The sequence below is a fragment of the Salvia hispanica genome, chromosome 1, assembly GCF_029641045.1.
Source record: "Salvia hispanica isolate PSC_SH4W2 chromosome 1, Shi_PSC_v1, whole genome shotgun sequence".
Lineage (NCBI taxonomy): Eukaryota > Viridiplantae > Streptophyta > Magnoliopsida > Lamiales > Lamiaceae > Salvia > Salvia hispanica.
The window spans coordinates 41,865,226-41,878,814 of record NC_142692.1 but is presented as its reverse complement, the minus strand read 5'-3'; the positions used below and the strand labels follow the sequence as shown (position 1 = coordinate 41,878,814).

Here is a 13,589-nt window from a genome sequence, read left to right as displayed (position 1 = left end):
CTAGCCCATCAAATTAACATGCCTAAACTATGTAGCTATAATTTTTTATTCGTATAGATAAAAAATAAATATATTAATTATACAACAAACATAAATTCAAACACAATAAAATAAAAAAAATAAAAAATGCTACATTGGATAAAAACCACTCCATGTTTGATAACTTTTAAATTGTTGAATGATGTACCATTACATATAGGTATGGTAAATAATATTGACAGGTTAAAATCAAATCTATACACAAAGTCGATCAATTTAAAACATGCTTTAAATTTAAGAAGATTTCTTGTAATAAACTTAATTTTATTTATTTTTGTGTAGTTATTTATTTTATCAAAGTCATCATTGAATTACTTCTCCTTTAATTATCCTAAGTCCATGTACTACTAATAAACAAAAAATAGGACATTCCAAGCTAGTTCTAGGGGCTATTGGTCGCCCACCCTAATTCAGCCTGTAGTGGATCCCCTATCATATATAGCCGCGTTTACTTATCCAAGTAATAAGATATTTGATTGGTTATTCTATAGTCATTTCAATTAATGCGACCAAAATCAAGCAACTTGAGATGTTTGAGATACCCCCAAAGTTCCATTAGTAAATAAAATAGACCAATATCTATCTAATTATAAGAGCTAGCGGGATAAGAAAAGATGGCAATTTTATACCATAATCAATTAGTGGGTTTACCATTTTTTTATTGTCTTAAGTTCATTAGGGTGGAAAACATGATAATATTATCATGAATATTAATAGTTAAATCGAGGAAAAATTTTCTATCAGCTTGCTCGTTGAAAATTTATGTTTTCCATCAAAGAAAATATACGTACATTCCTATAAGAATAAAGATAAATGTATATAAATTTAAATAAATCAGAGATGATATGAAAGACTTATGACAAATTTAATCACAAATGATTTTGAGCTTAGTTAGAAATAATATCTAATAAAAATGTTAATCTAATTATGTATGCATACATTTATCACTACCGAGTCAATAATAAGCAAAGTTAGGTATATGTTACATCAAAATATTTTTATTAATACAGTCTAAATTGGTTTTGTAAGACATCAAAACATAGATTAACATAATGTTGGTGAATGCAGCTACTACCTCATTATTCTACCCTCCAATTTCATTCAAAACTAATTATGTAGGAAAATCCTTTACCAAACCAAACATGCCCTTTAACAGTTTCTGTATGAAATATTTAGGCAAAAGGAATTCCCACTTCTCCCATCGCTGCCATCCGCCACCGTTCGATCAAGCTGCAGTTTCCGATCGAGAAGAGGTGGATGCCGGAATAGGAATCCTTGAATTTTTTGAAGGGAAGAACATTTTTGTTACCGGTGCTACCGGCTTACTTGGAAAGGGTACTTGAAATAAAAATATTATAAATCAAAATTTCTCATTATATATTATCTTAACTATTTTTTGGTTTGCAGTTGTTGTGGAAAAGATATTAAGATCAACATCGGTGGGCAAAATGTACTTGCTAATAAAAGCAAAAGACAAGGAAGCTGCATTTAATAGATTAAACTGTGAGGTACAATTACATAATTAAATGCAAAAGATTTGTAACTTTTTCCCTATTTAATCTTAGATCAATTAATACTTTATGTAGATAATAAACTCAGAATTGTTCACGTGTTTGAAAGAAAAACATGGGAAATGTTTTGAAGCATTTGTGAAGGCTAAGGTAATAGCTGTGATGGGAGATATTGGTCACCCAAATCTTGGAATGGATTTTGAAAGTATTGAATCAATTAGACAAGATGTAAATGTTATTATCCATTCTGCAGCTTCCACTACTTTTTATGAGAGGTTAGCTTCCAATTTCATCTCAATATATATACTCCATTACACTGCAAAAATTTATGTTTTACATGTATAGATATGACTTCCTATTTGATACGAATGTGAACGCGCCTCAACGAGTTATGAGGTTTGCCAAGACATGCGACAAACTCGACCTATTCACACACATATCTACGGGTAATTAATAACGGCATATTGCTAGTACGTTAGTCCAGTATTAATGTACTAGACGTATAAATTTACTGAATCCGTTGTGTAGCTTAGTTTGACATAACTTCATTTTGTAGCTTATGTTACTGAGAGAGAAGAAGGTGTTGTATTGGAAAAGCCATTGAATATGGGAGGCCTTGATGTAGCTGATGAGATTAGCTTGCTTCTCAAATCATCCCCAAACAACATTGATGCCACCAATTTTTTCATGAAGTTTGGCCAACAAAGGTTATATTTGTTAAAATTTTTATTATAGTAAAAACATTATGTTTGAATGTATATTAATTTTTTTAATGATAGGATGTAACAGAGCTAAATTGTTGGGATGGAGTACTACATATCAGTTATGTAAGGCTATGGGTGAGATGTGTTTGAATGAAATAAGAGGAGATGTTCCTTTGCTTATAATTAGGCCAGCTTGTATTGAGAGCTGCTATCGTGAACCTCTCCCTGGTTGGATACAAGGATTGAGGTATATGTATTCTGAATTTAAATGCATTCGGGGATTTGATCATCTCCCTATTTATACATACTCTTTTTTGGCTTAATTTATGATATAAACGTATCACGACAATCACATCAAGAAATCTTGAAATCGAAATATATTAATAATGATGCAAAACAATGAAATCCACTATTTATGAATGTTTTAAAAATCCTAAGAACTCAAAAGGAAGTAAAATGAAATGACGATTTTGCCCCTTAAATGTGTCGATGGTCAAATTCCATCATACGCCATGGCAAATGCGATGAGTTTGCCTCGTCAGCCCGTTTCGCAAGCCCATGACGAACTTCAAGTCATTATGATTGATTAACGTTTTCGGGATCGTCGAGGTTGTTTACAGGAACTGCATCAATTTATGAAATAAAACGGTTTAATGTTGAAATATGGTCCAAAAGTTTAATTATTTAATTTTAGGACGTTGGGACCAGTGATTATTTCATATGGAAAGGGTATACTCCCAGCTTATTATGCAAATCCTCAAGTGCCGTTGGATGTTGTAAGTACACTACTTTCTTTTCTTTCAATTTTAGTGCAATCTGTGTAACTCCCAAGTGATGCTCGAATCTATTGACAGGTACCGGCAGATTTGGTAGCAAATACGACGATTGCAGCTATTGCAAAGCAAGGGAATAGACACATGGCACAGCCTATAGTCTATCACACTGCATCCAGTCTTGAAAATCCCATAACTTGGTTCGACATTTTCGAACATTTATATGATTATTTTAAAGAAACACCTTTGATTGAAAATGCAAATATATCAAAAGTCAAATTTTTCAACGACTTTGAGGAATTCTCAAAATGTCTGAGAGAGGAAATTACGAGACATAGTGGAGGTGGCGACGATAGAAAAATAATTCGACGTTGCAATGCCAAAGCTGAATATGCTGAACAAATGTGTAAGATGTATGAATTTCCTGCCTTCCTCAAACCAAGGTACATAAATTTGGAGTACATTTCTAGCTTTGATTATCGACTATATATTACTAACAAAATGATTAAAAATTAAATTTTTATGGAAGTGCAGATTCCATACAGGTAATACTCAGAAGTTGATCCAAGAAATGTCAAACGAGGAAAAACTTACATTTGAAGTGGATGTGAAAAATATCGATTGGAAAATGTATTTTCATGAGATCTACGTTCCAGGAGTGACAAAATATGCAATTAATTAATGGTGGATATAGATGATTATGCAATTATTCCTCATGACACTATGTAATTGTTTAATTGGTTTTACGCCTCATATCAATGATTCCAAAAGTTAATATAGAAATGTGCTTGAGATATTCTAATTGACTGTTTGTTTTGAATGTGGAAGACTTGTAGTAGTAATTTGTAATGCTACAATATATCAAAAGAGATTATTATTCTTTTAAAATTAAATTTAAGTTAGGACTACAATTCATCAAATGTGCTTGCGATATTCCCACAAGTATTATCTTCTTTTCTTTTTTGTGATACGAGAAAGTGGTCAATGTGTATGATTTTATATTTGAAGAACTGTTTCCATTTTATTTTTTATTTCTTATTTCTGAAAAAAAAACTTTACATGTTTTTTTATTTCTAGAAGAAGAAATAAATTTCGATTTTCATTCTAGGCCGCTATCTTCTATACGGATGGGCCTTAGGTTACAATTGAAAAGCCCATTATCGATCACAGCTTTATCCGTTTTATATAGCCTAGTTTATTTTATTGGATATGATAGTAGTATTAAATAAATACTACTATTAACAACTTTATTTAATACAGAATTGGAGATTGATCATCATCTTTGATTGAAAAATACTACCAACGAATACAAGCATAAGAACATCACTATTTTAACTCAAAATCTAATCTTTTTCCTTGGGTAATGCCTAACAAGTATATACAACTTTAGATTAAGAAAAAAACTATTCAATAACACATAAGTTGTTTCATAAGTTGTTCAAAGTTGTTATTGTTTGTTTTTTGAGTAATATACAGAAAAATATGCTTGAAATTGTTGACTATCGTAATTTTCCTGATTTATGAGAAGATTTTTCAATCATTACAAGTAAAACTAAATATTTTCAACCATATATATATGGACAATCGATCGTGGATTCCTAATCCTATTGTACAATATTGAGGCAAAAAAGTCATGGAACAGTAAGTCACTCGAGTAATCAATTTTTGAAAAATCTCAATGTTATAATATCATATTTGTAATTTCATTACTTAATTATGAATTATATTTGATGCCTAAAATTGTGGATTATGAATTATATTTAATTATAATAATCATATTTTTGAATTATGAAATATATTTATCATAATCATAATCATAGTCATAATAAATAACTTTACGTATATAATTATAGTAGGAATCATATTTATTATATTATTTATTATTGTTGTTATTGTGTCATTAATTAATAAATTATTTAGAAAATCTTAAAGTAATTTAAAAAATTATCACAATAATATAATGATAATACTTATTATTATAATAATTAAAATGTCAATTGAAAAAATATTACATTAATTATCAGGTCAATTAAAAAAATATTACCTTTTCCTCCCACTATATATAAGCCCACATCCAATATCTTTAATCATATGAAAAAAAAAGAAAACATATAGTAGTACCACATAAATAGCTTGAGAGAAAGGATTTTGACGAGTCTGAGTTCAATTAGTTAATTAGTTCAATTAGTTAATTTTGACATGGAGCTGCGATCGACCCTAATCAGATCATCGTATTCATTTTATGTTCTACTATTTTTCTAAAGACTGCCCAGAAAAAGAATTCCATCGTATTCATTTTACATGCATATAAAACTAACCCGATTGAGTTGTGCTGGCGCCACAAAAGAGGACGGTCTCGGCCGCCTCGGTTGTGCCACGGTGGAGGAGGAAGCAGGGGAGGCGCCAACCACAGCGGCATATGATTTTCTGGGTTTCCCCTGTTCCATCATTACGTAACTTAGGTATATATTGAAGTTTTAAGTATGATCAACTGTGATATTAGCATTAAGGCGGAAATGTTTGGAGTTGGAAATAGAGGCTATATATAATATGGAGAAATGCGCTACACATTTTAGATTTTTAGCATTAGTAATTTTTGCAAGAGCATTAGTAATATGGAGCATTATTCACAATTTATTATTGTTAGTTTTTTACTTACTATGCTTTTTCAGATTTTGGCATAGCCGTTGGAGTTTCGATCCCATTGAAAGAGGTGTTACGTTGCACAAAAGAAGTGATGGATAAGCTAAGTTTATTTGGAAAACTGATTGAGAAAAATATTATTCCGAAGATACACTTTGGCAGAAAGGAGATTCTTGGTGCTTATGCACTTTGTATTATACACTTTGGCATAAATCCCCTTCCAAAGTGTATTATTTTTATTTTCATAAATTTGCACTAAATACAAAATAGATTCATTGAATTAAAGTACCAACATTACAAGATTAATTAGAAGAAGAAGAATAATAAAAATGCATAGTAGTACTACCTAACCTAACTAACTTGGTTCAGCTAAACAAAATTCAGGAAAGAACCAAGAAGAAAACCCGGATGTTATTAATGAAATGAAACACTAGACTTGGAGATTGGGATTTTCAAAAGGGCCATCAAGAACTGTAAACTCATACAGCTCAAAGCCTTTGGGAGTGGTGTATGAGGAACAACACATACTGAAATCATCTGAAAAGAGCATGAGAATGTCGTCATCTTCGTGGCCCTTGTGGGTGATTCTGAAAGAGACTATATTGTCTACACCCATCTTCGCAGCAACCATCTTGTAGAGCTCGTAGACGCCCAATTCCAACTACAAGAAATATCTAAGCATGGTGTTTGAATATAAGTTGGAATTGGGCGTCTACTAGCTCTACAAGATGGTTGCTGCGAAGATGGGTGTAGACAATATAGCCTCTTTCGAAATCACCCACATGGGCCAAGAAGGTGACGACATTCTCATGCTCTTTTCAGATGATTTCAGTATGTGTCGTTCCTCATACACCACTCCCGAAGGCTTTAAGATGTATGAGTTTGCAGTTCTTGATGGCCATTTTGAAAATCCCAATCTCCAAGTCTAGTGTTTCATTAATAACATCCGGGTTTTCTTCTTGGTTCTTTCCTGGATTCTGTTTAGCTGGACCAAGTTAGGTTACTACTATGCATTTTTATTCTTCTTCTTTCTTCTAATTCATCTTGTAATGCTGCTACTTTAATTCAATGAATCTATTTTGTATTTAGTGCAAATTTGTGCTCATTTCGATTTTTTCTACTGGTAAGAAAATACAACAAAAATAAAAATAATACACTTTGGAAGGGGATTCATGCCAAAGTGTATAATACAAAGTGTATAAGCACCAAGAATCTCCTTTCTGTCAAAGTGTATCTTCGGAATGATATTTTTCTCAATCGGTTTTCCAAATAAACGTAGCTTATCCATCACTTCTTTTGTGCAACGTAACACCTCTTTCAATGGGATCGGAACTCCAGTGGCTATGCCAAAATCTGAAAAAGCATAGTAAGTAAAAAACTAACAATAATAAATTGTGAATAATGCTCCATATTACAAACGCTCTTGCAAAAATTAATTACTACTAATGCTAAAAATGTAAAAGAGTATAGCGTGTTTCTCCATATTTCCAACTCCACACATTTCCGCCTTAATGCTAATATCACAGTTGATCAGGCTTAAAACTTCAATATACCTCAGTTACGCAGTGATGGAACGGGGGAAAGCCAAAAAATCATATGCCGATGTAGTTGGAGCCTCCCCTGTTTTCTCCTCCAGTGTTGCACAACCGAGGCGGCCGAGACCGTCCTCTTTTGTGGCACCAGCACTTCTCAATCGGGTTGGTTTTATATGCATGTAAAATGAATACGATGAAGTTCTTTTCTGGACAGCCTTTAGAAAAATAGTAGAACATAAAATGAATACGGTGATCTGATCAGGGTCGATCGCAGCTCCATGTCAAAATTAACTAATTGAACTACTCAGACTTGTCAAAATTCTCTCTTCTCTCAACCATGAATTAGGTAATAAAAATTACTCCAAATGTCGAATTGAGTCCCCAAAATACTACGAGTTTGAAATTAAAAATGTTGGAAGACAAAGGTTTACCCAATTTCAGATTCCTCCCTCGATTTCCTAATATATTCTCTTTTTCTTGTGAAAAATTATACTCTCTTGGTATCTATTGCAAAGTTTGTTATTGCTTATTGGTATAAATAAAATGAGATAGAACAAAACATTTCAGGACACTTCTATTTTTGTCCCTTAATTTTAGTTGGAATATTAGTAATATAGACACTAAATGAAGTAGATACACACATTTGCGTCCTTAATAGTATTAAAAAATGTCAGCAGCGTTTACTTTTGTATTGTGAATTAATATTTTCCAATAGGATTAGTTAGTTATTCCAAGAATGTGTTGTGAAATTTTTTTTCCTCCTTGATTGTCTAAGCATTCATTGTTTTATATATATTTTTTTATGTTTATCTTCTAATTTGTTATATTTATATACACGGTTAATATTTGTCTACTAATGGGAGTAATCAATTGCTAACTTATCATTTAATTGCTAACTACAACTAATTTAAGACCATAGGATTTTAGAAAACGTGTGGTCTACAATTTGCAACGTGTAATTTTCGTTTTTATTAATAAATAAAAAAGATAAAAAAAACTCCAAATTAGGGTTTTGGATGAAAATATCAATATAATGTTTCGAAAATATCAACACAATGCTTTGAGAATGTCAACACAATGCTTTAAAAATGTTAACCCATTGCTTATATTGACATTTGACATGTATTATATTAACATATTTTATATAGTATGTTGACATTTCTGCTTGTACGAAAAAATTCAAAATTTTTGAAATTTTTTTCAAATTTTGACGTCAGAACATATGCACGTAGGATATCGTTGGAATCCTTATGAAATTATCTTTAATTTGATATATGTTATATGAATTTAAAGTTTTGAGATTTATTTTAAAAGTTAGTTATAACTAAATATGTAGTTAATTGACATTAATACTCCTATTGATATTTTTTAGAATTAATCCTATAATTTTATTGACTTTTTTCATTGATCGTATTGACATTTATGGATTAATGATCTAAGCCCTTAATTTAAATATCCAATAGCTATTATTTAATTATAGTTAGCAATTAAGTTATTAGTTAGCAATATAACACTTCATTTACTAATTTGTTATATCTGGAGTATATGTTTTCCGATCCCTAGTATTTATAATTCGAATCCTACAAATAAATCAATGAGAAGCAATTTAAGACTTTCAAAAAAAGTAAACTGTCCATACCTGATACCTATATATATGGGTTGAGATTATTTAATCTCACAGCAAATGAAAACGTGTAAGAAAAGTGAGAACTTAAACACAGATATAAAAATAATAGATTATACAGTCGCGAAACTCAAATTTCTTGATATTCTTAGAATAATTAACTAATCCCAATATCGAAATTTAATACTCGACTACAAAAGATAACAAGAATCAACGGTCAAGTCATGTCTTCATCTTTTTCTTGTTTCCCCAGCGAGTCAAGATCAAGTTTAATCACGTAATTACTCACAACTCTAAATAATTTGTTTAATTAAAGAATAATCACCAGGAGTTGAGAATCAAAATGAATTTTACCTTGAAAATTCCATTGAGATGAACCAAGTAGTCAGCAAACGGAAACAACTTTAGCTCAAAGTATTTAATTATTACTATCTATTTTTGGTAAATTGTTTAGACAGAATTAGTTCTTTTAATTTGTCTGTTAACGTTTCCATTCTTTCATGATTATTTCACAGATTCATTTATCATAAAAACATTCTTAATTATTGATGGAAAAAAAGAGTTTATTTACTGATAAGTTGGAACAATGCAATTATTTCAAAATTAATTATAAATTGAAAAAAAAGACTTACTAGATTATACTTAGGCAGTTATTTATTTTTCAATTATGTATAAGCGGACGTACACCAATCAGACTGATTAATGTCACATGTAAACAAATTGTAGAAAACTCGATTGTATTCATATTCATTACCCAAAAATATAGTAGGGCGATAAAGCGGTGATAATTGTATAGCCTATTCTTATAAGATCGCGGCCCAACTGAAAATTTTATAAATCTATTAAAACTGAAATTTATTTAAATTCTATAAATAAAAAATACAAGTATATTAAACTTTTAACTTGTTGCATTCTACATTATTCTTTTATTTATTTTTATCTGAATTTTTGTGGCTGTAATAACGACATACACATATTTATTAAATTCAAATGTCCTCGAAACCATTAATTAATTAAATTTGTACTAAATGTAGTATAATATAATCGCATATAAAGTTTTCCATCAAGGGAAACGCGGTAAGAAAGGTGAGAAGTATACAAAGATAATAAACTAAACTGTCTAGAAAAAAAAGATTTGAGGATATGCTTAGAACTTAGAAGAACTAAGTAATCCTAATATCCAAAATCAATACACCTTCTCTACTAAAGAGAACAAGGTAGGCTAGAATCAACTCTTGATCATTTTATTTTGTTTCACCTGAGCATATCAATTATATGAAGGATAAGCATAATGAGTTGAGAATGAGTTGATGAGAATCAAAAAGAAATTGACCTCCTCAATACATGAAATCCATTGAGATGAGCAAAGTTGTCAGCAAACGGAATCATCTTATAGCATCTAATACCACTAAGATACTTCACCTTTCCGGTGGCACAATCAAACACGCATAGACTGAAAGATAGTACTAATAAATTACACAGCCGTGGAAAACATATTTCATGTTATTCTTGGAATGACTAACTGTTGAGAATAGGTTTCAATATAATCATTCAAGTGTATGATAGTGAAGGGAATTACACGCCTAAATAGGCTGGGAATTACTTACGTATGGTATGATTTACCCTAGCTACAAATCAGAAAAGAATAATTACAATTAATTTTGAGATCATTATAATTGACTCCGTGATCTTTGCATATCTTCTTGATTTCTTCTAACACTCCCCCCTCAAGTTAAACAATGGGATTACCCATTTTTAACTTGCTTAATACTTCATGGAAACTTTTCGCATCCACAGCTTTTGTGAGAATATCCGCTAACTGGTCTTTTGATCGAACAAAGGAAAGATCTATCACCCTTGCTTCTATATTCTCCTTGATGAAGTGGCGGTCTACTTCAACATGTTTTGTTCGATCGTGTTGTACCGGATTCTCAGATATACTGATTGCTGCTTTATTGTCACAAAAGAGTTTGCACGACTCCTTTGACATCAAGCCAAGTTCTGTCATTAACTTCTTTAGCCATAGAGTCTCGGTCAATCCACTCTTGATCCCCCGAAATTCTGCTTCTACACTTGATAAAGCCACCGCCTTTTGTTTCTTACTCCGCCAAGTCACAAGATTTCCCCCCACAAAGGTAAAGTACCCTGCAGTCGACTTTCGATCATTTGGGTTCCCTGCCTAATTTGCATCGGTGAACCCATGCACCTCCAAGTTCCCATGATTTTCGAATAAGATCCCGTGCCCTGGTGTCCCCTTCAAATAGCGCACAATTCTCAAGGCCGTTTCCCAGTGATCAACTTGAGGCTTGTGCATAAACTGACTAACTACTCCCACTGCATAGGCTGGTCTAGTGTGAGAGAGATAGATAAGCTTACCCACCAGGCGTTTGTATCTCGTTTGGTGCGTGAGTTCAGCTCCATCAGTTAGTCAAAGACCATGGCTATGCATCATTGGAGTTTCTGCAGGCTTGCAATCTAGCATTCCTGTTTCAGCCAAGAGATCCAAAACATATTTCCGTTGGCTTATGAAGATTCCCTTCTTGGATCGCATTACTTCAATGCCCAGAAAATATTTCAAGAGGCCCAAATCTTTCATCTCAAACTCGGCAAACAAGTTCTTCCTCAGCTGCCTTATTTCCTCATCCCCATCATCCCAGTAAGGATCATATTATCCACATAAATAATCAGACACGTGATCTTACCTTCTTTTTTCTTCAGGAATAAAGTATGATCTGAATTACTCTGTTTGTATCCATATTTCTTCATTACTTCAGTAAATCTCCCAAACCATGCCCTTGGTGATTGCTTCAAGCCATAAAGAGTCTTCTTGAGCTTACACACCTCTCCTGCCTTGAATTCCCCATCAAATCCTGGTGGAGCTTCCATATAGATCGGTTTAGTGAGTTCACCATGCAGGAAAGCGTTAGTCACATCAAACTGATGTACTGGCCAGTTCTTCGTCGCAGCAATAGAGAACAAAACACGAATAGTGCTCATCTTAGCTACTGGTGAGAAGGTCTCTGCATAATCAACTCCATAGGTTTGAGTATAGCCTTTTGCTACTAACCTCGCCTTGTAGTGTTCAATTGACCCGTCTGGTCTCCTCTTGATTGTGAACACCCAGCGGCATCCCACAAGTCTAGACCCCTCTGGTCTCAGACACACTTCCCACGTTTTGCTTTTCATCAGTGCCTTCATTTCTACAAGCATTGCCTCTCTCCAATGTTGGATTTTCATTGCTTCCTCCGCGGTTCTGGGGATATCCTCTTCCTCATATAGGGTTGTCGTAAAGGCCCTTGCCATCTCCGTCAGATTTGCCATTGAATATCTACTCTTCTTCGAGATGCGCTCTGGGCTGTACCTCTTGGGTGGGACACCCCTTGTGCTCTTATATGGGAGTATGTATTGCCTAGTATCCCCGTCAACTGCACCATTCTCCACTGGTTCTACAACAGAGTCATTAGGAATAATTGTACTATTGATTCCAGATTCATTCAATAATTACCTCAGATATCACTGGAGGAGGACTATTAGGTGACGACGATTGAGGAGGCTCTGCCGGCGACGAGACAGGCTCGGCGGCAGTACTAACTGTCTCTGTTGGTTCCATGGTAGAGTTACTTGGTGGTGACATAAACCAACTTAGGGGTCCACTCGACCTATCAATAGTTCTACTCTCCCCCTGACCACTAAGGCTAGTGTAGTATAATATTCACACTCCAAGAAATTGCAATTCATGGTGGTTATTATCTTCCTAGACGACAGATCAAAGCATCTATAACCCTTTTGATTGATTCCATACCCCAAAAATACACATTTTATAGCGCAAGCGGAAAATTTGGTTCTTTCGTGTTTGGGAACATGAACATACACAGAGCACCCAAATATTTTAAGGGGTAGGGTAAGAGGTTCGGGAACGTCGGCTAGAGAGGATAAAAGTTGCAATGGAGTTTTCATTTTCAAGATATATGTAGGAAGACGGTTCACCAAATAAACAGATGTAGCGACTGCTTCAGGCCACAGAAATTTTGGAACATTAGAGTCAAAAAACAAAGCACGAGTAATTTCCATAATGATCCTATTTTTTCTTTCGGCTAATCCATTTTGTTCGGGGGTATGTGGGGAAGAGGTTTGGTGAACTAACCCTTTATCCATGAAAAAATTTGACATTTCCCAATTGACAAACTCCCTTCCATTGTCAGACCTAAGAACTTTAGTAGTTGTCAGGAATTGAGTTTGAATTAGTTTGTAAAAAATGACAAATTTTTCATAAACTTCGGACTTGTTTTTCAAAAAATAACCCACGTCATTCTCGAACAATCATCCACAAATAACAAGAAATATTTAAAACCATGATCGCCAGTAATGGGCGCAGGACCCCAAACATCAGCATGCACTAAGGAAAAAAGACTCTTAACACGAATTTCAGTAGACTTAAATGATTGTCCGTGGCTTTTCGCCGAAACACAAGATTCGCAATCAATGTTCTTGAGATGAGAAAAATTAGGAAAAAGTAGTTTAAAATAACCATGAGATGGGTGACCAAAACGTCTATGCCACAACCAAGCTTCTCGAGTCGCAGATCCGTGAGCCAGCATTGTGGCACTGCCTTGGTGAGCCATCTCACCAACATAGTAGAGGCCTTGACGCTCAGTGTCACGCCCAATTATCCTCCTCATCTTGATATACTGTAATACACCGAAATTAGGATGCATTAGCAGTGTACAATTTAATTCCTTCGTCATGTGGCTAATAGACAT

At 33.4% G+C, this 13,589-nt stretch overlaps 1 protein-coding gene across 1 annotated transcript; it reads left to right on the top strand.

The window, feature by feature from the left end:
* The first annotated feature begins 1,091 nt into the window (after nucleotides 1-1,091).
* LOC148933843 (fatty acyl-CoA reductase 2, chloroplastic-like) lies at nucleotides 1,092-3,843 on the top strand. Its single transcript, XM_089063337.1, has 9 exons — nucleotides 1,092-1,374; nucleotides 1,447-1,547; nucleotides 1,626-1,825; nucleotides 1,896-1,996; nucleotides 2,107-2,257; nucleotides 2,340-2,501; nucleotides 2,949-3,030; nucleotides 3,109-3,470; nucleotides 3,562-3,843. Exons 1-9 carry the CDS (start codon nucleotides 1,092-1,094, stop codon nucleotides 3,707-3,709), a joined length of 1,590 nt encoding a protein of 529 aa, XP_088919463.1. The 3' UTR covers nucleotides 3,710-3,843.
* Nucleotides 3,844-13,589: the final 9,746 nt, after the last annotated feature.

Coding starts and splice junctions, on each gene's coding strand:
- LOC148933843 (XM_089063337.1), top strand. CDS start 1,092: ATGTTGGTGAATGCAGCTACTACCTCATTATTCTACCCTCCAATTTCA. Junction 1,375..1,446: donor TACCGGCTTACTTGGAAAGG/GTACTTGAAATA, acceptor TTTGGTTTGCAG/TTGTTGTGGAAAAGATATTA. Junction 3,471..3,561: donor CCTGCCTTCCTCAAACCAAG/GTACATAAATTT, acceptor ATGGAAGTGCAG/ATTCCATACAGGTAATACTC.